Raw genomic sequence first — 26354 nt, 5'->3', positions numbered from 1 at the left:
ATCGATAAAAGTACACCCTGCTCTGCCCATCAATTGTTAGGAACTAACCCTAAACCTAACCAAGTTTTTCTATTCGAATAAACCTTAGCTTGATTAACCTTATATACATCTGGTGGACAGTCGATGCCCAACACATTATTTTTAGTCGGTAATTATCAATCAATATTCATCAAGTTATTGAATTATTTACGTCGCAGGTATAGTTGCATCTGATTGGAAGGCCGTGTGTGCAAAATATTGGAATTTTCTGATCTTTAAAAGTGGGTATAATAAATTTAAAAGAATTCGCTACTTGCTATTCTAGTGATTCTGGCAAGCAAAATGTTACCATAAATTATTACATTTCCATCGGCCCTTAATATCTGTACAAAATTTTCGTTTCAATTTTGCTAGATTCACTTAGATACATAGATACACCCATACCAAGCTAATAGACGTGTACTGAACACTACCTAGAGGACGTGCGTTTCGATAACCAAGTTATAGTCTTCAAATGCTGAGGGTAAACTGGGTGGTAAAGTGGATAGTGTAATGTAGATATGACGTTGTACGTTACCACATATGTAAAGAATAGTGAAGCAGCTTATTCTGTAAAATCCGATATTTACTCTAAACTCTCGTAACTCGTAATCTTTTTCAGTATCGGAAGGCATTAATAGCGGCTGTGAAGATAGCTCACAATGTTATCACAAAGTACCTGATAGCGTGTGTAGAAACAATAAATGTATTTGTGAAGGAAAGCATGAGTTTCAAGGATTGTGTTACAAATCTGTAGGTAAGTTTTGAATATTCTCTCAAAGGGGTTATTGAGATATTGGATTAGGTAACGGTGTATTTATGAAATAAAAAGCTAAAAAACGTTATCAATTGGAAATTACTTTATCTCTATTAGTTTCGGAAGTATATCCTTACAATGCTAAGGATCGGAGAGAGCTAACTACCTACTACCTAAACTTAATATAGTTTGGGTTTGTATTATCAATTTTATATTTAAACTTATACCTAATTTTATGGCCTGTAACTCAAAAATCTTTTTTTTTCCCTTCATTTTAGGATATTCCAAAATATATTTTTTAACAAGAGTAAAAATGTGTTTAACAGTTGTTTTAAGAAAGAAAAATTTTATTCAAGTTAATATTATAAAAGTATAACATCTTAAAAGAAAAAGATTTGTGCATTCAATATTCCCACAAAAATCCAACCAAATTTCACTTTCTAGTAATACAAATTTCCGAGATACAAGTGTGTTTTTAAGTGAGAGATAGAAAGAGAAATGCTTTATTTTCAAAAACATTGTTACAATTTGTAGACAAAAGTTTGTAAAAACTGACAAAACAAACAAACAAAAATATAACTAAATAAAGTTACAAATAAACTAGTATTTCAATATACAGAAGAAAACCACAATGAGTATCAAACTTATAGGTGATATTAATAGGTGATAATTAGTATATAAGTCCATAGCAAAAATTAAACCAGTATGCAGCATGCCCATAATTAAATATTATTAGAAAAGAAGTTGTTTACAGAGTAGAAAGCACTTTCCAGTAAATATGCCCTCAAATTATTGCGTAGTGTGGTAAAAAATGATATCGATTTGATTTCAATTGGTAAGTGTACTGTAGTATGATTCTATAATTGTTGTTAAATGTTAATAAACAATAAGTATTATTAGATTGACTTTATTAATAATACATAAATGAAGCACAATAATACATGAATAAAAGTATGCACGTAACGCAGTATATAAAATGCACTTGAAAAAGTCTTTCGTTTAATTATAAATGAATGGACTGTAAAAAACACTTTTGTATAAACACTGATAACTGGATGTGAACTGCTGAATGCGACTGGCTGTCGCGTGGGCTGGTGGCGGACTGACCGTGGTGGGTCATCCTTCGGGGCTCTTCAGACGGAAGGGGAAGAGCAATAAAATTTGGCTCTTTTGGTTTCCCGTCTACCTGGCATTTTTATTTCGCACAGGCACAATTATATTTAGTGTGCGCATCGTTGCTATACTCCAACACCCTTCCTCAACGAACGCACACCTGATTTATTGACATACTAATCCGCCTTTTTCTGCAAAGTATCGTAGCTTGTTTTTTCCTAATGGCTTTGTTAGCATGTCAGCAATCATTTCATCTGTTTGGCAGTACTCGTAGTTCATGAGGCTCTTCTTCTTTATGTCTCTGATGATGTTTTGTTCGCTAGGTCGCGGCACGATTTCCCATGTGCCATTTGATCGTAAAGACTCGATCTCTTCATCCATGGCTTTCTGCCAATCGTCTTTATCGGGCCTTGATAAGGCCTCGGTCACAGTTAGCGGGTCGGGCTGTTCTTTTACTAAATTAGCTGTAGCTTCATACCTGGCGGGCGGCACGCCTCTGTTTGACCTGTTGGAGCGCCTGACCGCTGCTGGGGCTGCATCAGGTATACGAGCGGGCGGCGCGAATCCACTCAAACCGCTGCCGCTCCCTTCTTCTGCCGAAGTAAAATCTTCGTTGTCTGACCCATCTTCATTGCCGTGTGTTGATTCGCTTGAACTGTTGTCATTGTCTTGACTATTCTCGAGGTCTTCATCGCAGTTGCCGCATTTCGAGAATATAATCTCAAACTGTGTAGAATCGTCTTTCTTCAAAGTGTCACCGAAATGCACATCTCGACTTATCTTTATGCCATTTGTCTTGATGTCGCGAAGGCGATAAGCTTTCGATTCTTCGGAGTAGCCGACGAAAATTAATTTCTCGGCTTTGTCATCTAACTTTTTTCGCTGCTGATCGTCGATGTGTCTGTAAGCTACGCAGCCAAAAATGCGTAGATGCTTTAAGTCTGGTTTGATGCCGTACCATAATTCAAATGGTGTTTTACCTGTCGCTCGCGTAGGCGATCTGTTTTGCAAATAACATGCAGTGTGAATTGCCTCACCCCAAAACTGTTTGCCTAGCTGAGCGTCCGAAAGCATACATCTTGTAGCGTCTGTCAAATACCTGTTTTTTCTTTCTGCGACGCCGTTTTGCGGCGGCGAATAGGGCGCGGTGTACTGAATGCGAATCCCTTCCTTTTGCAGATATCCGCGTAAATCATTATTTACGTATTCACGGCCTCGATCTGATCTGATCATCTTGACGGTCTTGTTGAACTGAGCTTTCCCCATCTGCACAAACTGCTTGATGAATTTCGTAGCTTCATTCTTATGCTCTAAAAGATACAAGTGCGTATATCTCGAAAAATCATCGATGATGGTTAAAACATACTTTTTACGACCGACCGTGAGCTCCGGCATTGAGCAGACGTCTGTGTGAATTAAATCGAGTGGAGCCTTTGTCTTGCTAAATGACTGTTTTGGAAATGCTAAGCGAGGCATCTTGCCCTTCAAACAGCACTCGCAGATTTCCCGCATACCGCAATCGACTACCAGGATGCCGGTAGCAAGACCCTTCGCTGCCATCTCCTTTATAGCATCTGGATTTCGATGCCCGAGACGTCGGTGCCAAACATGTTGGCAGCTTTCGGTGTGTCCTTCACTGATTTTTTCTTTTACGACTTGATTGGCCGTACAGGCCCTTTGCGCTGTCTTTATCTCGTAGAGATCTGAATTTGAGGGGGCGCGTGCGACTGCTTTCACCTTTCCATCTTTTACGATGCTGCAGCTATCCTTTTTAAAAATAATTTCGTAGCCGTCGTTGGTCATTTTCCGAACCGACAATAAATTTGTCCCCAAACCGGGAACGAGCAGCATGTCGTTTATTTGCAGTTGTGAAAATTTTTCGCCGTCGGCCGAACACTTTATGGCCCCAGACCCCTTGCCTTCGATTGCCGCTCTCGTCTCGTCTTCGAGGCAGACAAATCCCTTTTTACTGGGGTCTATCTTGTCGAAAAATTCTCGAGACTGCACCATGTGGCTCGTTGCGCCTGAGTCCACAATCCAGCTGCATTCTGTTGTCCTTGCGCCTAGACAAATCTCGCGACACGTGTAAGCAGTTCCTGTCTGTTCGCGCTCCTCGGAAACTTTATTGCCCTTTTCCTGCTTCGCTTTCCAGGCCTTATATTTATTGCAGTTTACCTTGATGTGCCCTTCCTTTTTGCAGAAGAAACAGCTTCTTTTGGATGTCTGATTGCCGCTGCTATTTGCTTTATGCTCGGCCTTCATCGCTGTTTCTTTGCCTGAAATCTCCCTCACTTCTTGAGCCCCTTTGCGCCTCATGAATTCGTCGATTAATCGACTCTTCACGAATTCAGAGGTGAGGTCTGATTCGGGCCTACTCTCCAAAGCCGTAGTGAGAGTGTCGTAAGACTCCGGTAAACTCGATAAATAGAAACAAGCAATTACGTCGTCCTTCATTTCTACGCCTAGTGCAGCGAGCTTATCAAAATATTCTGACATTTTCGCAACGTGAGCTTCCATGTCTCCGCTCTCTTCGAGAGTCATGCGAACAACGCGCTTTAAAAGGTGTACCTTATTTGAAGTTGTATTCTTTTGGTGATGTGACTTCAATGCCTCCCATTGATCGTGCGCCGTTTTCTTCTCCTTGATGAATCGCAATTGGCTATCTTCAACTGTCAAGCCAATCACGACTTGAGCGTCTTGATCCTTCTTCTGCCAAGCGGTAACGGCTGTAGTAGTAGCTGCGCCAGCAGCAGCGATCGCGGCGGTGTCGGCTCCGGCTGCGGGGGGAACTGTAGTGGCCGCATCTTTATCTTGACGAACCACGTCCCACAAACCGTCTTTTATCAATAGCAACTTCACTTTGAAACTCCATGTGGAGTAATTGTCACTGTTCAATTTTTGCACGTTATACCTTACGCTTTCTGCCATCGTGCGAAAAATTCACTTTACTTTAGTTCACTTCAGTGTTTAACTTTAAATTGTCCTATACTGCGTTACTTAACTTTATGAGCACTTTTATTTATTTACTTTATTGTATTATTGGGCTGGGCCCATAACCTGTTGTTAAATGTTAATAAACAATAAGTATTATTAGATTGACTTTATTAATAATACATAAATGAAGCCCAATAATACATGAATAAAAGTATGCACGTAACGCAGTATATAAAATGCACTTAAAAAAGTCTTTCGTTTAATTATAAATGAATGGACTGTAAAAAACACTTTTGTATAAACACTGATAACTGGATGTGAACTGCTGAATGCGACTGGCTGTCGCGTGGGCTGGTGGCGGACTGACCGTGGTGGGTCATCCTTCGGGGCTCTTCAGACGGAAGGGGAAGAGCAATAAAATTTGGCTCTCTTGGTTTCCCGTCTACCTGGCATTTTTATTTCGCACAGGCACAATTATATTTAGTGTGCGCATCGTTGCTATACTCCAACAATAATGATAAGCATAGTTTTAAGCAATTCTTCATAGAAATTTCACTTTTTTATTTAGGTGATATGGAATGTTGTTAAGTTATTGGTTTTGAAAAAGTATATTTTCTATAAACGAGTACTCTCCTTTGAAAATGACACATTTTTAAATCAATATTTTTGCATTCTAATTTCTCTTAAAAGAAATATTGGTCAATCTCTACAATCTCTAGTATATCGCAAATATGGATTCATTATCCGAAGAAATCGTTACCACGTAAGAGATGTCTTAGTTTACAAAAAAATTGATAACCACTGGAAGCCAAATCTGTAGTATATGGCAGATGTTCAATTGATAAAACCCTTGTCAGATTGTGGAAGTTGTAATAGTGGATTTCTTACTGTTTGCGAGAACACCTTAGCTTAAGACTCCCCGGTATTTTTCTTTTATCGTCTTATGTAATATTAGAACTAAATTGGTGTAATAAGAACCTGTGATTGTGGCTCCTTTCTGACTAAAAAATTGACCTAAAAAACTAAATTGGGGCTCCTATTTGCAGGTAGTCTACTAAAAACACACCTTCAGCATAGTTACAATGACCTTCCCTTCTTAAGGCTGCATTTTTAGCTGTGGTAACATAGTGATAGATCCATCGCTCTTCAATTGTTATTATCTTGCACATAAATTCTCAGTGTTCTCAATATCAAGCCCTAACCTTCGATAGATAGGTGTATATATCAGAGAGCTGACGTACTATAAGAGCCAAGGCTTAGATGGATTAAAAAATAATATTTGGACTGTGCCCCATGAAAAGGAACCGTTGAGAATTGGTTTGCTGGAGGCGACATGAACAGCAAGGTCAATGCAAGCAGTGAACGCCTCAAGCAAGCTCTTATCAACAAAAACATTGAAAAGTGCACGAAATAATTTCAACAATGAATGAATCATATCATATTTCACATCGAACTCCAATCGATATCGACAGTCAGATGACAGTCTTAATAAGACAATGCACCGTGTCAAAAATCAATAGCAAAATTTCATGCATTGGGATTAGAATTGCTCCCATTTCCATTGTATTTTCTGACACAAGCGACTTTTTTCTGTTATCAAAACTCAGTAGGGTACTTACTGGACAGAAATATTGCACTAGTGAAAGGTTATCGCCAAAAATAGAGTCTATTCTAAGCTAATGACGAATCGTACTATTAAAATGCTATCTAAAAATGTGTGACTGCCATAATCGTTATATCGCTCTCGAAGGCAACTATGAAAAAGATTTGTTTCTATGCTATACAACGAATATTCTGTTATATACTTTGTTGAAGGACTACTGAAAATGTCTTTTCGGGTTTTCTTATGCGCATCTGTACAATCAAATTATCAGTTATCAGTTTGACAGTACATAAATAAACCTTGATGACTTATATACTTATTCATCAGAACGCGTGTCGGACAGTGTCATTGTGAGTGTTTTTTGTAATGGTAACAATAAACAGTATATTAAGTAGTAAATAAATGAACAACAATGGAAACCCCCGCAACAAATAAATACATATAAATAAAGAACTAGTGTTTCAACTTTCAACACATTGACTTGTTTCGATTTCAAGACAAAATCTATTAAAAATAAAAACTCATTTCTGTACTTCAAAAGAAAACAAGAATAGTATTTTTTATTAAAAATTCTTGTTAAAATTATCCCAAGAATCATCTGTGAGTATTATTTCAAAATTTGTTATACTCAAAGTAAATTATGTAGAGGAAAGTGACCAAATATGGAATATCTTTTTGTTTTTGTTGTCCAGAAAAAAATATGTGATTCAAATTCTTTTATTCTCTTATTTATTATCAATCATAGGGCTGCGCTTGAATTATGGACAGTTTTGTTTTACATCTAAAATTTAAAATATAAAATTTTCGCAAAAATAAATTCAACATAAAGATATCCAACATGAAATAGGTACCCAAATATAGACTACTATAAAACTATAAATAAATAAACGTATACATTTATGAACAACTACAATAACTTTGGTCAATTTTAGAACTCTGCACCTGCGCAATCACCATAGGCCCAGAACCCGCACATCAGACATTTGATCCATATCTCTTCTCGAATATCTTAAGAAAACAGGTTGTTTCAGAATATACATTCTGCATCCTCTGACTCAGGAGCTTGATGTCCTATGGCAACATCAGGCTCACTGCCTGTGTCAAAGTGTATTTCTTCTTTATCATTTGAATCAATGGGACTATTATTAGACTTGATTTTTTCTTTTTGCTGTTTTCCTCTAAATTTTTCTTCTTTGTGTTTCTTATTCTTTAGCATTGAAAACCTATTCTCTTTGTCATTCTTCTTTCTATTACTGTCAATGAGTTGTTTGTTGAATGGAGATGTTATTATTTTAGAAAGAAATATTTCTTTTTTATCTGGCACTGGGCTGCTTTCATGGGGTGATATCAGATTTAGAGTATTGCTAGCAAGCTTGGAAGTTGAGGGTTATATGGATAAAATTTTGTGTCTTGTCTTGATGTGAAAGAAGTTTCAGTTTTAAAAATACCATTACACGAAATAAATTATCAATTATCTACCATAATTTATGAACTTTTCATTGGGCCCAAAAATTTTTTTTGTATTTTTACACTCCATATGTGGTGTAGATCCAAGGAAAAATAAAAAAAAAACTTTTGAAATAAAATGTGCGAAAACTTCTCCAAGTTTTAGTGAAAACACAATGTCAAAGTGAAAAGGTGAGAAGAGAGGGTGTAGGGTACAGTGAAAAAAATTATTGTAAAATTCAAAGTGAAAAATTATTGCAGTGTTTGTTTTGGAAAACCACATTATTGTAATCAGTGTTTTGCGAAAAACATAAATAATTCAGATTGCAACAACAATTTTTCAATGTTATATTTATATTGTAATATATTTTTTATACCCTGAAAAACAAAATTAACAAAAATGGTATCAAATATTATTTAAATTATGTCGAAGAAAAAAAATATGAGAACTAAAACAAAATCAAATTAACCAAGTGTAGGGTTAGGACAGTCCAACCTAACTGTAAAATATATTAAATGAGGTCCCTTGGGCATGAAGGAGGTTTGAAATAAAATATGTCGTGTGGTCCATAGGACCACTCTAGGTTGTGGTCCTGTGGAAGCACCAGGGCTCAAAGTGTTAAATTTCCCGAGTTCAATTTTACGCCGCAGTGTTGAAAGGTTGCCAATACTTCATGAGCTATGTCCTTAATCGCTTCATATGAAAAATATATGGTGCAGAATTTGTTCATTCAAAGACAACTTCAAAGAATAGAATGGTAAGTCACAAGACCCTCATATTTTGCAATTAGACGAGATATAAGCAGTCACTCGTGTCATATGCTTGAAGAAAATAAGCTTAACAAACGATGAAATCTCAACGAAATATATTTGAAAATTTTTATTATGTTGTTCCTATCAACAATTTTGAGTCCCTTGCCTTAATGAATACCTTTGTACATAATTCTATCACTTCCTTCCACAAATTCTACAATTAATGGCTCAAAATATCCCTAATACCCAAAGACGAACAAATATGACATCGACCCATGAATTAGTTCTCTCTGGTTTGTGTATAACAGTTTTGTAAAACTGATTCTAAATAAAGAAGTAATTGCCATTTTTTGAATAAAGCAGCATATATAAAAGTTTTATGCACCTTTACTAAACAACTCTACACATCCCTTCGCAGTGTGGCATACTATCTAAGAATGTATCACTTAACGTTAAGATGATTTCGACAGAGGGATTGGATTTTTCAACAGTGACGACTTTTATCATTGAAAGCAGGTATATTGAGCACAGTTACTATATTTTTCCTGAGATCACAATGATAGATTGCACACTCATATTTACCTAGTCGTAGCTTATTTCTCACATGTACTAAAAAATAACAAAACATACATTTATTGAAATGCTTCTTTTTCTTATGTTATATATGATCTCGCTGGGTGCCGAAAGGCAAAAGGCCAAAATTAAGAAGACTGAAGAAGTGGACGAATTATGATTTTTTTTTAGTTATATTAGTGTTTGAAATGATGTTTGTTGTGATTTGTGTTCAAATAAGTACTAGTCATAATTGGAACGGTAAAAATAAGTGTTATTACTATTACTGGATAATATATGAAGTAGTTGAATGAAAATCTGAGGTGCCACACTCGAGTAGTATTTTATGGGATTTTTCACTTTTCAGCATACGTGTTTATATACTTTTCAGCACATGTGTTCAAATACTTTTTAACACGTGTTGAAATACTTTTTAGCACATGTCTGATATTGTTCAATTGACTTTCTCATTTAAAAAATACGTTTTATTGAAGAATTTTTACGTGGTCAAAAGAATGCAATTGCCTATTTTAAAGTAGATACTATTGAAAAATAGTAAATTTTGTAAACATCTAGGACTTATTTCAAACCAAATCACTCTATAATGTAAAAACTTCAAGCAATACTCGAAAAGTCATTCACTTATGATAACATGTCCCACAATTCTTAAATTCAAAGATGTAAAAGCCCAATCTATTAAAACTAGCGTTACCAATTTTCTTTCTATTTTTTTTCTTAAAATCTTTCTATTTTTAGTTTCAATATAATATTTATATATAATATATATTCCTTCAACTCTTTCAACGGAAGATCTCAATTATACTATTAGAAGTTCGTAGTTATCTAAATTTTAATCTCGATATACGAATCTGATGAAGATGTCCCACAGTAAATTAAACATAAATAATATACTAGAGACAGCAGCAACCACTGTCGGGAAATAGTGACAGAGTTTAGATTAGCGGCTACTAATACTTCTAAATATCATTGAAGATACCGACGATAGAGACGAGCCTCAGTGGCGTGTATCTAGGAATGATTCGGCTATAACTTAACAAATATAAAAGTAAAACTTACTGCTACAATTTTTTTGTTGAAATTAATTATAGAGGTTGCATTTCAACTAAATATGAAAATGTATCTGTGAGAGTTAAAATTTCTTATACAATCTGTCTTTGACGTTAATGCTAACAAACTAATATAATGTGTTCATAAAGTAACGTAATAATTTTGCAAGAAGGTAGAAAGAAAGTTTTTCAAATAATTCAGTTCACCTGCTTAAGCCCGCTAGAAATATGCAGTTACTTGAATATATTTTCAAATACGACACTCTATTGTCTCCATTCTTCCAATTCCTTTGTCTTGGAAAACATATAGGTAATTTAGAACAGCAATATTAAAATGTGGTTACGCACTAATCTACTAAAATCAAATGCCTTTTTCACTTTCACTAAATTTCAAACCGCAATTCGATTTCCACTTATTTATCCACAATCTCTTCTGCTTTCTGTTTCGTCCGTTTCCAGTTGCTTGATCTTTTTTCAAGTTGTTTGTTATTTCCGTATACCATTCCCTTCTTGTCTTATTTTTGTTAGTTTCGGTTTCCCATATAACCTTAACTGTTTTGTCCCCCGTCATTCTCACTGTGTGCAAATCATCTCATCCGCTATTTGATTTTTTGCATCAGACTCACTACGATTAATTTACATCTAATTGTGTCTTCCGTATTTTATGTTGTGTGTTCACCGGTGCTATTTTTCGTAGTATCTTGATTTCTCACGTTATTTTCTGCTTAATTTTCTTGGTTAGTATCCAGGATTCGCCGCCATAGATCAGTAGTAGTAGCAATACTGATTCATAGATTCTCATTTCTATTTTCTTACTTTTTTTGTCTAAAAATACTTTGTAGATAATATCTACTTGAACAAGGGACATTTACTGTACAGTTTATAAACCTGGCTTAATTATAGAAAAATCTACTATCGACACAAAAATTCGTTAATAATTCAAACGACTGTAGTCTGTATTCTAGTTCAACTATTATGAAACATTGGAAATATAGACAAGGTGTACAGTTTGAAAAATATGATTTCAAGTTACAGTGGAGTAACGATGCACCCTGTATAAGGAATCAACAATGTATAACTTGCTTTTCCCGCAACACTGATGAACCATCTCGATATTTTCAAGTACATTGGAATTGACATAATCAGTGATGGAGGAGTGGAAGACGAGGTGAGAGGACAAGTAGCTAGAGTAAAATAAGGTCGTGGGATGCCTTCAGACCGTTGTATGACGAAACAACCGAAACAGCTCTTGGAGACCACAGAGATAAAAATTCTCAGACGAATCTTGGGAAAAACCCTACCAGACCGAGAAAGAAGTGTAAAAACAATGGAACTCAAATATGTCGAATGACAGACGAAAGACTAGTAAAAATAGAAAGGGATAAATCTTCAATAAATCTTCAATAATACGGAGTAGAGGTTAACCACAAAAGAGGCGAATAGACAACTTAGAGCCTGGATGAGAAAATATATCGAAGAACGAACATGCGATATCATAGAAAAAAGAAAAAGAATTTTGCTAGAACTTTATGTGAATGTTAGGTATTGACACTTTTTTTTCAAATTATGGACTCGCTAAAATCTTATACAATTTTTTAAAGCTTTTATCTCAAAATCTCTATCAATAATATAATTTATGGATATGTAAGTTATGATATTCGAAGATACTCATATACGACGATAATTGTTGTGGAAAAATCATGCTTGCCTATGTTGCTTGCTTATAGTGGTGTGCACAGTTAATCCAAATTAGCAGTTCTCCTTGTAGATAATGTAAATACAGTAGTTTGAAATAAAAATTATTATCAAATTGTTTATTTCAATGTTAGGTTGTTATATCGATAGTTGTTTTTAAATGTAATAATTCCTTTCTCACACTGACTAATGTAAGACATTTAGTGTAATTTGTTTATGTTTGCCGAACAAATAATCGTGACCACAGAATGGCATTATGTGAAAATTAGAAGCTGACCGTAATTTTATATCTAAATTATGTAGTATTTTCTGATAAATTTACGTTAATGTTGACTTAATCACTACATTTTTAAATACTGAAACTAATCTTAAATTGATGCGGAAACAATGAAATGTCTATTGATAGTGAATTTCTGGGCAGGTATTATCGGAACCAGTTCTTTGAAACCATTCTTTGTAGAAGAAAATTCCTTTACAGTGGAAATCAAATTGCAAGAACTCCCGTTTTTAATTGTGTTTGAATAACATTTGGATTAAACAGGATCACTCAAATGTAGTAGACAAATATCCAATTTATTTCCCTAGAACAATTTTTTCTGGAGATATCTTCAATGAGTACAAGATAACATCTAATAATCGGCGTGAAATTATAATACTGATAACATCTTTTTAAGTATCAAATATACATTTTTCATAATAGACTGGAATATTGACAAATATAAAATGGCAGAAAATTTGAACATCTAATTGAAGATGAAGATGAATACATTATTAGTTTCCGTTTATCATTTTTGTTTGTGGTTATGGTCCAACCAATATGAATTATTCAAAAGATACTGAAAATTTCTCACAAATGATCGATGTAAACCTGGTTGATGTGACATATTATGGTTGTGATTGTGACAACAAAAAACAGTAACAAAATATTTCACCCAAAACTGTTAGCTAATGTTCAGGAATGGGTTTTGAAAAAGATCAGAGACTCGCATAATATTTGATGATCAGTCAAGTAATAGTATAAATATACCTATTGACAGAAAACTAGTATCGGTGATTCTAATCTATTGTTAATAAAATTATATTGTCTTTTATATACTGAGTTAGAAAAATGATTGAACGATATCTTCTGGTATTTGCCTGCGTGCATGTGTTAACATCCAATTGAAATTTATTCATTATTTTCGTGTGGGATACTACCCCCGTTGCACGCAATCCCACCCACATGTTTGTTCACGACTACGTCTAACACAATTAAAGCACGATTTGATAAAACATAAGATACTGCAGATTGTCCCAATTTTTCCTTTTAAACGCAAGTATTCAATCACCACGTTTGTTATAGATATTATTATGAGATTCAAGCTTCCACTGTAGGCAAGTATGTCTCTTCATAATAGGCTAGAATGTGAAATAATGATAAAACTTTGTTATAAAATAGATATAAAAGTAGATGGGAGAGAGAGTCAATAGACATAGAACTCTCTAGAATAAATGAATTTATACACTAGTCAAAAAATAGCTTTAGCATAGAAAATGCGTTTGTAGTAATTTAGAAATAACTATAATACATACATATATAATGTTACTTTACTATAAATGAATCAATAGAGTGAAATAATAGTTAAAAGTATGTACTGGATAAAACCTTCTCTTCTGAATTAGAGTATTTTAAGGGAACTGGAAGATATAACAAATTCCAAATGCCAAAATTAGTTTATATTTTATAAATTATTAGAAATTTGTGTACCGCTACTGTTAAACATATAAGTCCGATATTAATCACCTCACGAATAGTTGGATATTATGTAGATATATACATTATATAGTCTATTATACGCCTTGTACGTTTGATTCCCGAAAAGGGTCTATTTGATACAAAAAAAAAATATTCTATTTTATCAGATGAAACCTTTTGAATAGGGTTATGAATTTATTTTTTTTCACACTATTTAATAGAATGGTATTCAAATTTACTTCTTCAATATTAAACTATATGTGGAACTTTTACAGTGGTGATCAAAATTTTTGAAAATTAATTGATTATCTTCGTCTTGAGATGCCATCTTCATTCTGTAGTTTGTGAATTTTAAAGGCAATCCATATGTCGCTGCTCGATATAGTTGCTTATTGAAGCGATCACACCAATCCCTGAAATTTTCAAAATAGTCACTTTAAATTGTTTGTTGGAAATGCTTTGTTTTTGTTCCTTCTATTCAGTCTTCACTTTCACATTCACATTTTTAATAAACAACAATCAAAACAATTTGATATATTGAAAGCTTCGACAGATGTCAATAATAAAGCCGACTTATAATTTTTATAAAGAATGCGCGATTGAATTTTAGGTGTTTGCATTGCATGCTTATAACCGGATATTATATTTTATATAAGAAATCAATTTGTTGAAGAGTAATTTTATTTATCCTTTGACCAGAATTATTCTGCCCAATAATACGGTATCAACAAAAATCTTCTAACAAATTAAAATGAAAATTTAATTTTTATTACTGACGTGTCGAAAAAAAATCAAAACATTCATTTTTTTTATGTTGTTATTATGTAAGTAATATTTCCTTCAGTTTTTTAAATATTGTTAACACTATATTTACATGTTTATTTCTTCAAGCATTCTCAGATTTCGGCGATACATTCACATTTCAAAAGTATCATTTTCTTTATTGACAAAGTTTCAATACTATATAATATCTCATGAGCGGCTATTTGATCAGATTTGAGTTTCTGTTAACAGCCATTTCTCATAATTTTAATTGTAGAACACGATAAATAAATTGGTTATTTTTGGTAGAATGTCAATATATAGATTGGAAGTCACCACGACGAATGCTTCTGCTTAGTTGGAAATAGTAGTAAGCAAGTTGTAAATCATATAAAAGTGCATTGTTTTGCCACGATTACCATTTAATGTTTGGTATTCGTAAATAGCACCTTCCAATATAAGTAAAATACGATAAGTGAGAGTTTTTATAGTGGGATTGTGGCAAAATTAAACAGCATAGTGTACTAACTCTAATAATAAACAGGGTGTTTCATAGGGCGCTAGTTACAAGGTTCGTACCAAGTAGTATTGAACATAAATTTTTCAATATTACATTTATTAAGCAAAATTTCTAGTGAACTTAACATCATTTAATTTTACACCAAAAAGGTACTCTATAAAACTCGATGGTGTCAACCGTTTTCGGAATATTTTTATTTGAAAATTATGAACCGATGGTGGTAAAAACTATTGATAAAGTTATTAATTATTATTTTTATTAGTAAGAATTATGTGAAATAAAAATTTTTTGTCGCGTAAATGAGACCCTATCGATAAAACGAACAGGCTTTCGTTTTTGCACCGTTTCACAAAAATCCAGCCTAGTCAGTATAGGATCTTGTTTTTCAAAGTTAAATGAGTATGGGCACTGAGCTATTGGAGGCATTAGTATGAAACAAACAGCAATTTGATGATTGATGATGTATTGCGGTTCTGGTACTCAAACTGTTATTTGTTTCATACTAAGGCCCCCAATAGCCATAATTATTAAACTTTGGATTTTACTCGGAAATAGCATTTTCTTTTAGTTTGCCTTGGAAATCTACCATTCATTGATAGTTATGATGTTGAGTTAATAATAATTATATTCACATTACATTTATAACACGTTGTTATTTGTTAAATTAGATATTGTTAATCGAAATGTACTCAATTTTGAACACACTTATTAACCTTAGGCGAGTTTTTAGGAAACTGTAGTGCAGCTGTTACGAGTTTGCAGAAAAGTTTCCTCGAAGAAAGTTACCAAATAAAAATATATTTACAGCAATTGAACGACGTTATCAAGAAACTGTGAATGTAAGACCTAAAACAATAAGTTCTGGTAGGCCAAGAACAACAACAATCATTAATAAAGAAAATATGATTTTAAATTTAGTTGATGAAAATCCAACAGTTTGCGTAAGGAATATGGCAAGAAAAAAACAAATACGTCTTCTTCATGTACTTGGAGGAAACTTAAAGAGCTCTTTCCATACGATCTACAGGTTAAAGTGAATTTTTGTCAAACATTAAAAGAAAGGACAGCCCTCAATCTAAATTTTTTTAAATGTATTCGTGAACGAGGCCACTTTTACGCGACAACGCTTAACTCTCATAATGCACACTACTGGTGTGTTGAGAATCCGCATGTCAAAAAGGTCTAACATTACCACAACTCGTTTAAAGTTAACGTTTGGGCAGCAACTTTAGGTAACTTAATGCACGGTAGATTTAGGGGACTTAATGTACAAAAACTCAGATCTGGTCAAATACATTCAGGTAACCAACCTTTATGGTATCTTAGACTATTAGTATCAGTACATACTTGGCACAAATATTTTCTAAGTATGGATACAGAGTAGCTGAAAAGCCAAAAACTCAAATCCCTATTTTTAATAAATGTATTTGTGCTTTCACCATGCATATTCCTGTTTCAACAGAGCTATAATTGTCTTCATTAATACATAACAATATACTCGTATATTTCGTCATCAGGTCATGAATATAGAAATTTTTTATTCTAGAATTAACTCTGTTTTATTTCTGTTTCATGAAAGCTCATATTCTTCACTACTTTGATAAATGATTGATGTTTAATAACAGAGCTAACTATCCATAGATAATATCTCATTTTCACGAGTGAATGACAATATCTCTTGCTAATTTTCAATAGATTATTCTGTACCTGTTTGGTACATATATTCAATAATCTGTTTTATAGATTAAAACAGGCGTGTATATAATTTTAGAATTCGTCTAAAACATCTAATAAATACATTTAAAATATTTAGGCTTACCGGAGTGACATATTAATATCTGAATTATTGAGTCTGAATACTCTAGGATAAAACTTTATATGAGTGCTGCAGCTGCAGCTGCAGTTTTGAGATATGGCAACAGTGATGTGAATATGTCAAATCTGACATTGCAATAATAAAGTTTGACATTATTAATGGTGAACGTACTCAGAACGTGTTGTCATATGAGTGCTATTCGAGTTGTTTACAAATACGAGTACTTGAAACATTCATCTTAGTTGAAAAATGGAATTAAATCGTAAATATTTTCGTGCGAAGATTTTCTACGACTTTCGATTTGGATTGAACCAAAAACAGTATATCGATCAACTCGGTGCGAATTTTGGTGGTGAAGCAACATCTAAAGTCTTCGTATTTCGCTGGTTTTCCGAATTCAATCGTGGTCGCACAAAACATCGATGTTGGGTGTAAACTGATATTGCGCAAGATCCTCATGTAACATACCGTGACATTAAGGCATACTCATACTAGCATACATTCAATATTGCATGAACATTCGGCTTTCAAAAAAGATTTATCGCATTAGATACCGCGTAATTTTCGTGCAAAAAAAGGCTGAAAAAATTTAATCGCTATACTTCAAAAGGCGTGTATAGCATTATGACAAGCGACAAATCATGGATCTAGGCATATGAACCCCAAACTACACAACAATCGACTGTAAGAGTCTTTGAACACGAGCCAAATCAACTAAAGTGTTAAGGGCTTCATTGCGAGTACAAGCTATAGTATAAAATATAACATTATATTGGAAAACAATTTGGAAACTTTTTTAGTACGTAGTTTATTGACCAACCACTGAATGAAAAATTCTTTTTGAGGTTTCCCACTTGATTCTCGGATATTTTTGTCGAAAATCAACAAGTGAACGAAACCTCATTCAATAGATTAATTGGAAGTTGCTTAAATATTGATTAAAAGATAGCCTCTAGAAAAAGTATATAGGAATAATTTACTACTCTATCTTATTTACTATGAAACATTTTATTCACTACATGTCAAGAATGCTGTTGACAGAAAAGAATAAATAATAAAAATTTTTCTCAAAGGAAGAACTTTTCGACTTTATTTCAGTCATCATATCACCCTTCGAAAAAGAAGTTGGTTACAAGTTCATAGTCAAAAATTCATTTCTCTTTCTAGTTCTACTAATACATATCCAATAATTGAGAAGGAAATAGGAATGTATACGAGGTCTGACTATTAAATAACGGGACTGGTTACGAAAAAGGGTTTTATTATAAAAATTGTTCTACATTCGAATGCTTCCCTTCAATATACTTCCCTCTCCTCGCCACACACCTTTCCATACGTTTTTTTTCATTGATCGAAGCAGTGCTGGAAGTCATCTTTGGTGACGGCCATTAGGAGCTCTGCCGTTTTTTACTTTAGCGCTTCCATCGACTCAAATCGGGTCCCTTCCAAAGCATCTTCGGAAACAAAGAAAGTCGCACGGTGCCAAATCTGGTGAGTACGGCGAGTGTTCGAACACTGGAGTGCGCTTACTGGCCAAATACTGCGTTGCCCTGGTGCAAAATCGGGCCGTTTTTTACCAACTCGTTCTCGCAGTGTTGCCAAAATTGATAAATAGTAGTCTGATCCTCAGACTGTCAACCATTCAGTCATCAGATACCATTAATGTCGATTAAAACGATCAACATTGCCTTGAATTTTGATTTGCTCTCTCGGCACCCCCCCCTCTAGGGCGCCCTCTAGGTGCGCAGTCTCGTTATTTAATAGCCAGACCTCGTATTGAAATAATTACCCGACCGTATTGCGTAGTAAAGTATGGTGGTATCTCAAGAGTTGCATTTTTCTTCGGGAATTCGTAACCATGTTTCGAATTATTGGATGTAGGCTAACAATAAGTTGACTGGTACTCTGAGCTCCGCAAGTAAAATATTTATTAGAAACGTATGAGAATGAAAGCAACAAACTAGACGATACGTCAATGATCCTAATAAATGACGAAGTTGACGTTTGATTATTATTTTCAAGCTTTCCAATAGAAATTAATGGGTATTTTCAATAGTGAAATTTATAAACGATTGCGGGTGGCTTCATCTATCAGTAGGTGGTCATGAAGCATCTTTTTAATATTTCTGGGAGAAGTTAACTGTAGATGGAAAGACATTTCTAGCATATATGAGGCATGAGCTCACAATAGAAGAGTTATTTGAATATTGAACCAATCCGGGAAGTGAAGAAATAATAGTTATAAAGTATGAAATTAATTTGTACCATTCAATTAACCCGAGAAACATTACATAAATAAATTCTATTGTCTTGCCATACTTTTATTATGTAGTTCAAAAGCAACAGGTACCTACGATAAAATATCTACTTTTTATTATTTTTTTCAGGTCTTGGTGAAGCATGCGAATCTGATCCAGAGTGTTCTATTATCCAATTCTCCAAATGTCTTGATTCAGTATGTTCATGCGATGCTGGTTACGTCGCATCTAAAAATGAATCTCTCTGTCTAAAAGTAGTTGAGGGAAACAACAGTATTTGTATAGATAATGCTCAGTGTACAGCCACGTTAGGAGAATATTCACACTGCATTGAAGGAGAATGCAGGTGTAAAGAATTATATCACTACAAGGATAGAATTAATAAATGTATAGAAGATCGCCGTAAGTAACTATTCTAAGGATATAAAGTACATATTGTTGCTGAGAAATTGATAGCGATATCATGAATTTAGTCGTGACCAACAAGAAGTTTGAATCTGTTGCGGCTACTATGGAAGCTACTATGAAATAATATAGTTCTACTGGACTTGAAAATTGTTCTTGTCCTTGTCTTTTGAGATGAGGATGAGCAAGGAGGTTGATGAATAAAGGGAGGCTTTTATTAGCGAATAAATTGATTTTTTCTAATTGTTTCTAATCCTTGATTATTTGGTCAAAATCTGATTTGGTGGTTTGACTCAAATTCAACTGATTATTCTCATCCTCAACCGTCCATTTTGAGACCCTCCTCTACGTCAATAGATCCTTGTCCTACTGAAACACCGGTTTCAGAAGTGTATTGTCGTATCTAAAGCTAATCTCATTACTCTCAACACCTTGTATGTCGTAAAACATGATTCTTGAATAACATTCACATTAAGGTCTTTCGAAGTTGTGAGTGAACAAAGGAGCTGACGGAATACCATAAATTGATGGTATTTTTATAGATAGTCTCCCATTAATAGGTTAACGTAAAATTGGTAGTTTCTGACATGAAAGGAGTGGGAAAAACTACGCTGTCTTCGAAAGTACTGCGATAATACAATAATAAAAAAAATTGATTTTCTTGGGATATCTTTGGAAAACTGGAAATAAAGAGTTTGTGAAATTGCTATTTTGTCGAAGGTTGTTTCATAATAAGTACTTGTATGTCAGTATTTAAAAGAATTTTGGTATTATTCGGCGACGAGGTATAATCATAGAGGTATTACCTACTCATTAAACAAATAATATTCAAACGTTTGTTACTACTACTTTAACATGTATATCTCCCAATATCATCTCATTCAAATTCTTATTCGCTATAGAAATCATTTTTTAAACGCGGTTACAGATTATTTCGAAACTTATTTCCGTTGGATACAAAATTCTCGTGAAGTATATCAATAGAAGATAAATGGCTCGGCAAATCGAGATAATTTCCGTATATAATTTTATTTTTTTGAAACCTACATCGGCCAAATGTCTTGCGTTGACACCTATGCATTCATGGAATTGAGTCGGAAAGTTCTGCATAACTCTTCGCAGCATATCAATAGGTATTGCTGCAATCTCTTCACGAATTCGTCGTTTTAGGGGCTTATAAACTCACCCAAATTCTCAGTACTCAGAGTAAAAAATTGTGTTTCATTGATTATCTTAAAATATTTTTAACTTTATGTGTTTTAAGTTTAGCTGATAATTTGAAATTTTTCAGTTCTTGGTGACGTGTGCACCGTTCATTCTGATTGCCACGATCCTTATCCAGAAAAACATGATCGCCTAGAGTGTGTTGCTGGAGTCTGTGCATGTAGATCGTTTTTAAGAGAACAAGGTGGAATATGTATTGGTAAGAATGTTACATTGATAATAAGTACCATCTACCTAGTAGTCTTTATGAACTAATATTTTCCGAAAAATATAAATTTCAGTTTATTTTGATTATTGAGCTTAATTTGGTTCTCTATGTTTCTGCGAATCCGTTTCACAAAATCAAAGAATTTCTATTTCATCTTGATTAATTGGACCCATTTCTACAAGTTTAGGAGTTGATACCTGATAAATGATAATACTAAATCAATACCAGTTACAAGTTTTTGATATGAAAGAGAAGTAACCAACAACATATCGACATTTAGAATCGATTTATTTCTATTATTTAAGAATTTCAACGCAGCTACTTACTTTTCTATCCACTTCTCACTCACAAATGACTAGGTATAATTAATTTCGTCACTTTAGAACGCTATTTTTTAGTATTATCTACCCTTCTAAGAAAGCAGAAAGTACCCTTGTCAAGAGAATCACTTCCGATTCAATATTCGTCCTGAGATTATTCAAATAGTTGGGATGTTTGTAGTTATCCTTCTCTTTGAGATCTGCAATGCTACTTATGGGTATTACATATAATTGGCTTATAAAATTATTCCCATAGAAAAATCCATCAACACAATGTCTGGTTAACTAACTGGCCAATCAATATTGCCCCTACGTCGAATCCACTTGTTCAACAAGTATTATGGAGTGTTGGCCTGTTCTGCTGAAACCAGTTACTTTCATTCGAGAGGTTCGGATGTATGAAGTGTATCAATTGGACAATTCTGGAACAATTTTATATAGATAATGTAAAAATATTTTCTGGGTGCCAAATTCCAATTAATGAATATAGAGCCAATAATAGGCGCGTGAAACTTCAGTGGCAATTGTATATATATTTCACGCAAGGATTGCCTGCTGATAAATATTTATTTTTTTGTTGAACATACGTTACTACGGGCAACTTGATGGATTTCCTTTGACACTTAATATAATATATACTTTCGCATCATATTCAACTGCTTTCCTTTTAATTGTGTGAACATGTTCTATAAATTCGTTACAAATTCTAGAGACAGTACCTTGTGAAATAAATTGCAATTATCTCTATGAACGATTACTATCAATTACCATTTCATTTGAATATTTCATTATTAGTTTGGCAAGTAAATGTCTCATTATTTATCCACTATTCAAATTTAAACTGTCAACACATCAAAAACTGACTGTTAACAATCCATAATCGTGAATGTCTTCGCAAAAGTCACTATGTCCAATTACATAATAATATATTCATATCACTCTATTTAAAATTAGCTGATCTATAGACTGGCAAAACTCACTGAATCCTACATGTACTAATTTTTCAATAGTGGTAGTGCTAATAATTGACCTACAGCGCTGCCTAATTTACTCTACTAAATCTTTAAACTGTTCTACTGCATAAGTGATATAGTCAGACCAAGTCCCATTCATTTTAGATATTTTCTCTTATATGTCGAGACACTAATTTTGGAAAAATAATTATTTTAAGCCAAAGTAAACAGTTGAATCGAATGAATGACATTGTACATTCATATTCATGCTTAAAAACACTATAGAATTCAAAAGTTGAGTTGACCCAATATTTTTTTTAAGATTTTTATAACATAAAAACACCAACAATTTTATTATTTAAGTGATTTCCATCTGAAAATACTGAATACTAGTGTATTTCACATTATGAAGTTGAAGCACTTGCACACAATATGCCGAAACAACAAACCAGATAAGATTCTTTCTGCGTCGCCCTCAATTAACGTAATTTCCAGGTAATGGCTCTGTGAGATACACACTGTTTATATGATAATACATTGTATAAAAAATCAAATCGAAAGTGATTAAAATAAAAAGCATGTTCTTGCTTCATACAGTTGTGTCTGTGTCATGATAACAGTAGAGTTTTCAGAATGAACAAACGATACAACACGAACACGCTTAAAAAAAGAATTTTCACCATAAATTTTCATAACGGGCTCTGTGGCTGACGCGTAGTGTTCTAGACGATCGGTATTTGTAACAAAGTACGTAAATATTTCGATAGCAGATTGGAATTCTGCGAGTAAAACCTCGGATGCAGTCAGGATGATCCGCAGTTTCAGCATTCCATTTTGTGGTCGGATGAAGCAAACATTAAACTGATTGGTACAGTTATTCGACATAACTGCGTGTACCGGAAAGACCAGAATCCTCAAGAAGAAAAATTAAACCTGCCTGGGGTGTATGGATGCGAGAGGTCTCGTGGATCCATACTTTTTTGAGGGTCTCGTATCGAGCCCAAGTTATCTTGAAATGCTCGAAGATTTACGTGGGCAAATGTACAACGATCCAACACTCTCTAATATATGTCATCTCATGCAGGATGGAGCTTTGCCGCCCTACGCTTTATGTATACGGGAGTACCTTAATGTTAAGTGTGGGGCCACGTTATTGCAAGAGAATCACGCATTTCCTTTTTCGAATCGTTTTTGTAATTAAATAAAACTTAAATGACAGTTTCTGTCTAGTTGGTTACAACGACCATAGTAAAACGTTGCTATCGTTTCACATTATTTTGTTACTAGTACAATAATGAGCGTTCATTATTTTACTAGCAAAAGAATAGGTTATTTCTACGATCCGTATTATTATATGCTTGGAGAAAAAATTCATTTTGACGATGCAGTTTTAGTTTTTCTCTTAATTTATTTCCTCACTTATGCCGACCTCTGTATGCTAAGTTATTTTTGAGTTACAGTGCACCTAGTGTATATGTAATTTACGTTACATTACTTTTCGAACACATTCTAGTTTGCATATCATCAAGAAATTTTCGCAGTCGCTTTTACATGTTGCAACATTGTCGCATTCAATTTGTTTTCCATTTCCAACTTAATTATTTGTTGTTATAGTTTCTGTAAAAATTATTTTTATTTTATTTTCAGATGATTCTGAAAATGGAAGTTCAAGAGTATCGATAGTATTTTTTTATTTAGTAATGTGCCTAGTCAATTTTTTGTAGTGGATTATTGAATAATCAATATTTTATCAAAATACTATTTTATATTGTTAAATTATTCGAGATTTCTGTTAACTGGAATAGCCTTTGTGCTTGTCCTTTGAAATTTTAAATTAAATCATATACTCACTTATGAAAAAAAGTTTGAGATATTTATATAATTTTATGTATTGTATATAAATAACCAAATATAACTTATTATATAATCTTGTTCTCATTGTTATTCATTCTCTTTTGGTACTACTTTGTTTATAGCAGACATGAGGTTATTGCATTTCAACATTTATGGTCATAATCTCGTTCACAGAAATAGAAACGATTTTCATGTTCACGGTTTCAAAAAATTTATTTTCATTAATTTTATTCGTATTAAGAAACCTTTGATATTAATGTTAATATATTCTTATCTAACTATTGAAATAATAGTGAATATTTATAAATATGTGAACCATTATTATAACCAATCAATTATTGCAATGCCCTAAAGTGAGTTTGTGGAGAAAATGATTGATTCTTATGTTCAGATGATCTGATCATAATATGTTTCAATGCCCAGATATAGATTACACAGAAAATACCTTCAAATTGTCCAATTTCTGAGCTTTCAATATGCATTGGTCATTCGCTTCAACAACAGTTGAATCCAAATTCGTGAATAGACATATTCCCTGGAAAAATTGTTTATATGGAATTGAAATCGGTTGCTAGTCAAAACATTTTAAATGAACAAAGTAGTGAAATATTAAGATAATGTATGATGTAATGGGACATTAATTTGTCCCATTACATATGTACATTAATTGTAAAAGCAGTTAATATTATGATGGGTATTCACAAAACACACGGAATGAATCAAACGCGCCGCGCTCTATAAAATTCGTCTATTCAGTATGTTGCACTGGACTGAACAGAAGGCGCAAAACATTTTCGGAGGTTTGTCGGTGAACAGATCTTGCTAGAAGAGAATTTATACGTTTGCAGGTGTTCACTGAGTACGGCAGTTTCGAACATTCGTTGCGTTTGTGGAGTTTTAACTGTGTCTAAGTATGGAGTGGTTCAGGGAAAAGTGTTTAAAAATTGATTGATGAATTTGAAAGGCAGCCTATTTTATGGGATCCGACAAATAGGTCATATAACAATGCAATGAAGTATGATGCTTCGGTGTGCAATTACTAGTAATATAGGGTGCACCGCATTGAGACGTGAAAAAAATTTGAAAAGTTTTCTATCGAGTAAGAAATAAAACCCATAGGAACAGGCACAGGTAAATTCATATGCTAAGCCCCAAACTCATACTTCAATTCACACCAACGTAGTTCCTTTACCTAGTCCTTTATTTTGTCCTTAAGCTCTTATATAACACAAATTCGTTTATTTCGAAATTTTAAATAAATGATGTAGACCACTGTACAAGTCGCTAGTAACTCAAAAGCCTTTGGAAATACCGTATCTTTCTTGATTATTCTACGACCTTTTCTATTACCTGCTTATGCTTTTATAATTAAAAAAGCACCATCGTATATGGTATTATCAGATGCATACATGTCCATAAATACACAAACGAACACTTAAACGCTTCACGCAAAATCCTCTGTTGCAGTTTGTTTAGCCCGCTTGCGAAAATGATTGGCTCATCTTTACCAATTTCAACTAGAAGAAGTTGTTGACAGCTCCGGGCTCAGTTCTTCGGCAGTTATTAATTTTAATATTTTGTATATGGTGCGAAAAAACAGATTTCGTCTTAACATTTCAAAATGTAATATTTTATCTTTCACTAGGATATTAACTTCATCGATTTCAAATATTGCATTTCTACTTATATGCTTAAAAGACCTGCAACATTTAATGTTCTTGGAGTTACATTGCCAAAGTTAAAATCATTTCTTCGCGTTTCGATTCTGTCGTTTTTGCAAAAATATAGTTCTCTTATATGGAACCCTAGCTACCAGAGTCTTATCAGCAAAATAAATAATATCAACAGAAAATTTGTTGAATTTATGTTATTCCTGCCAGGTAATATTATTGAAGAAACACCTTAAAATATATAGTCACTAACAGGTCGGGATACAAATGAGTGCTCCCTGATAGAATTTGGGGAACCTCTTGACAATAAGGAACACAAGGAGCACACGATAAGAGACAACATAGAACTAACGTTAAAAACAAATAAGCTCGAATACCACAGCAATAGCAAATCCTTCGAAGGATTACTAAGTCAGCATCGCAAACGTTGACTATATTTCTAGGACTATCTGATTGTACGGAAAATTCGGCAGGTATTAGGATTTAGCCCTACTGTATAAATTATTTTAAGCAGATCAAATACACCCCTTTCTCATCAAGCAGAGGACAAAGCTTTCCCAAACACTTACAGAATAGTTTTATTTAGGCAAGTACATTTTAGTGGTATTTTTTTTACCTTCACAATGGTTGTGAAATTAATTGCTTCCTTATCCTGAATTACGACAAATCGACATTTAGTCGAGATTTATAA

General features: G+C 33.6%; 1 protein-coding gene across 1 annotated transcript in view; it reads left to right on the top strand.

Annotated features, from left to right (window-relative positions):
- LOC130448596 (prion-like-(Q/N-rich) domain-bearing protein 25) overlaps window positions 1–24073 on the top strand; it is a 32176-nt gene extending 8103 nt beyond the window's left edge. Inside the window, exons 3-6 of the mRNA XM_056786020.1 lie at window positions 641–775; window positions 19159–19431; window positions 20726–20857; window positions 23787–24073. Coding sequence (XP_056641998.1) covers window positions 641–775; window positions 19159–19431; window positions 20726–20857; window positions 23787–23863 — 617 coding nt within the window. The 3' untranslated portion in view covers window positions 23864–24073. The remainder of the gene's footprint in view (window positions 1–640; window positions 776–19158; window positions 19432–20725; window positions 20858–23786) is intronic.
- Window positions 24074–26354: the final 2281 nt, after the last annotated feature.

Source organism: Diorhabda sublineata, chromosome 9 (genome assembly GCF_026230105.1).
Source record: "Diorhabda sublineata isolate icDioSubl1.1 chromosome 9, icDioSubl1.1, whole genome shotgun sequence".
Classification (NCBI taxonomy): Eukaryota; Metazoa; Arthropoda; class Insecta; order Coleoptera; family Chrysomelidae; genus Diorhabda; species Diorhabda sublineata.
This window is presented reverse-complemented; position numbering and strand designations above follow the sequence as displayed.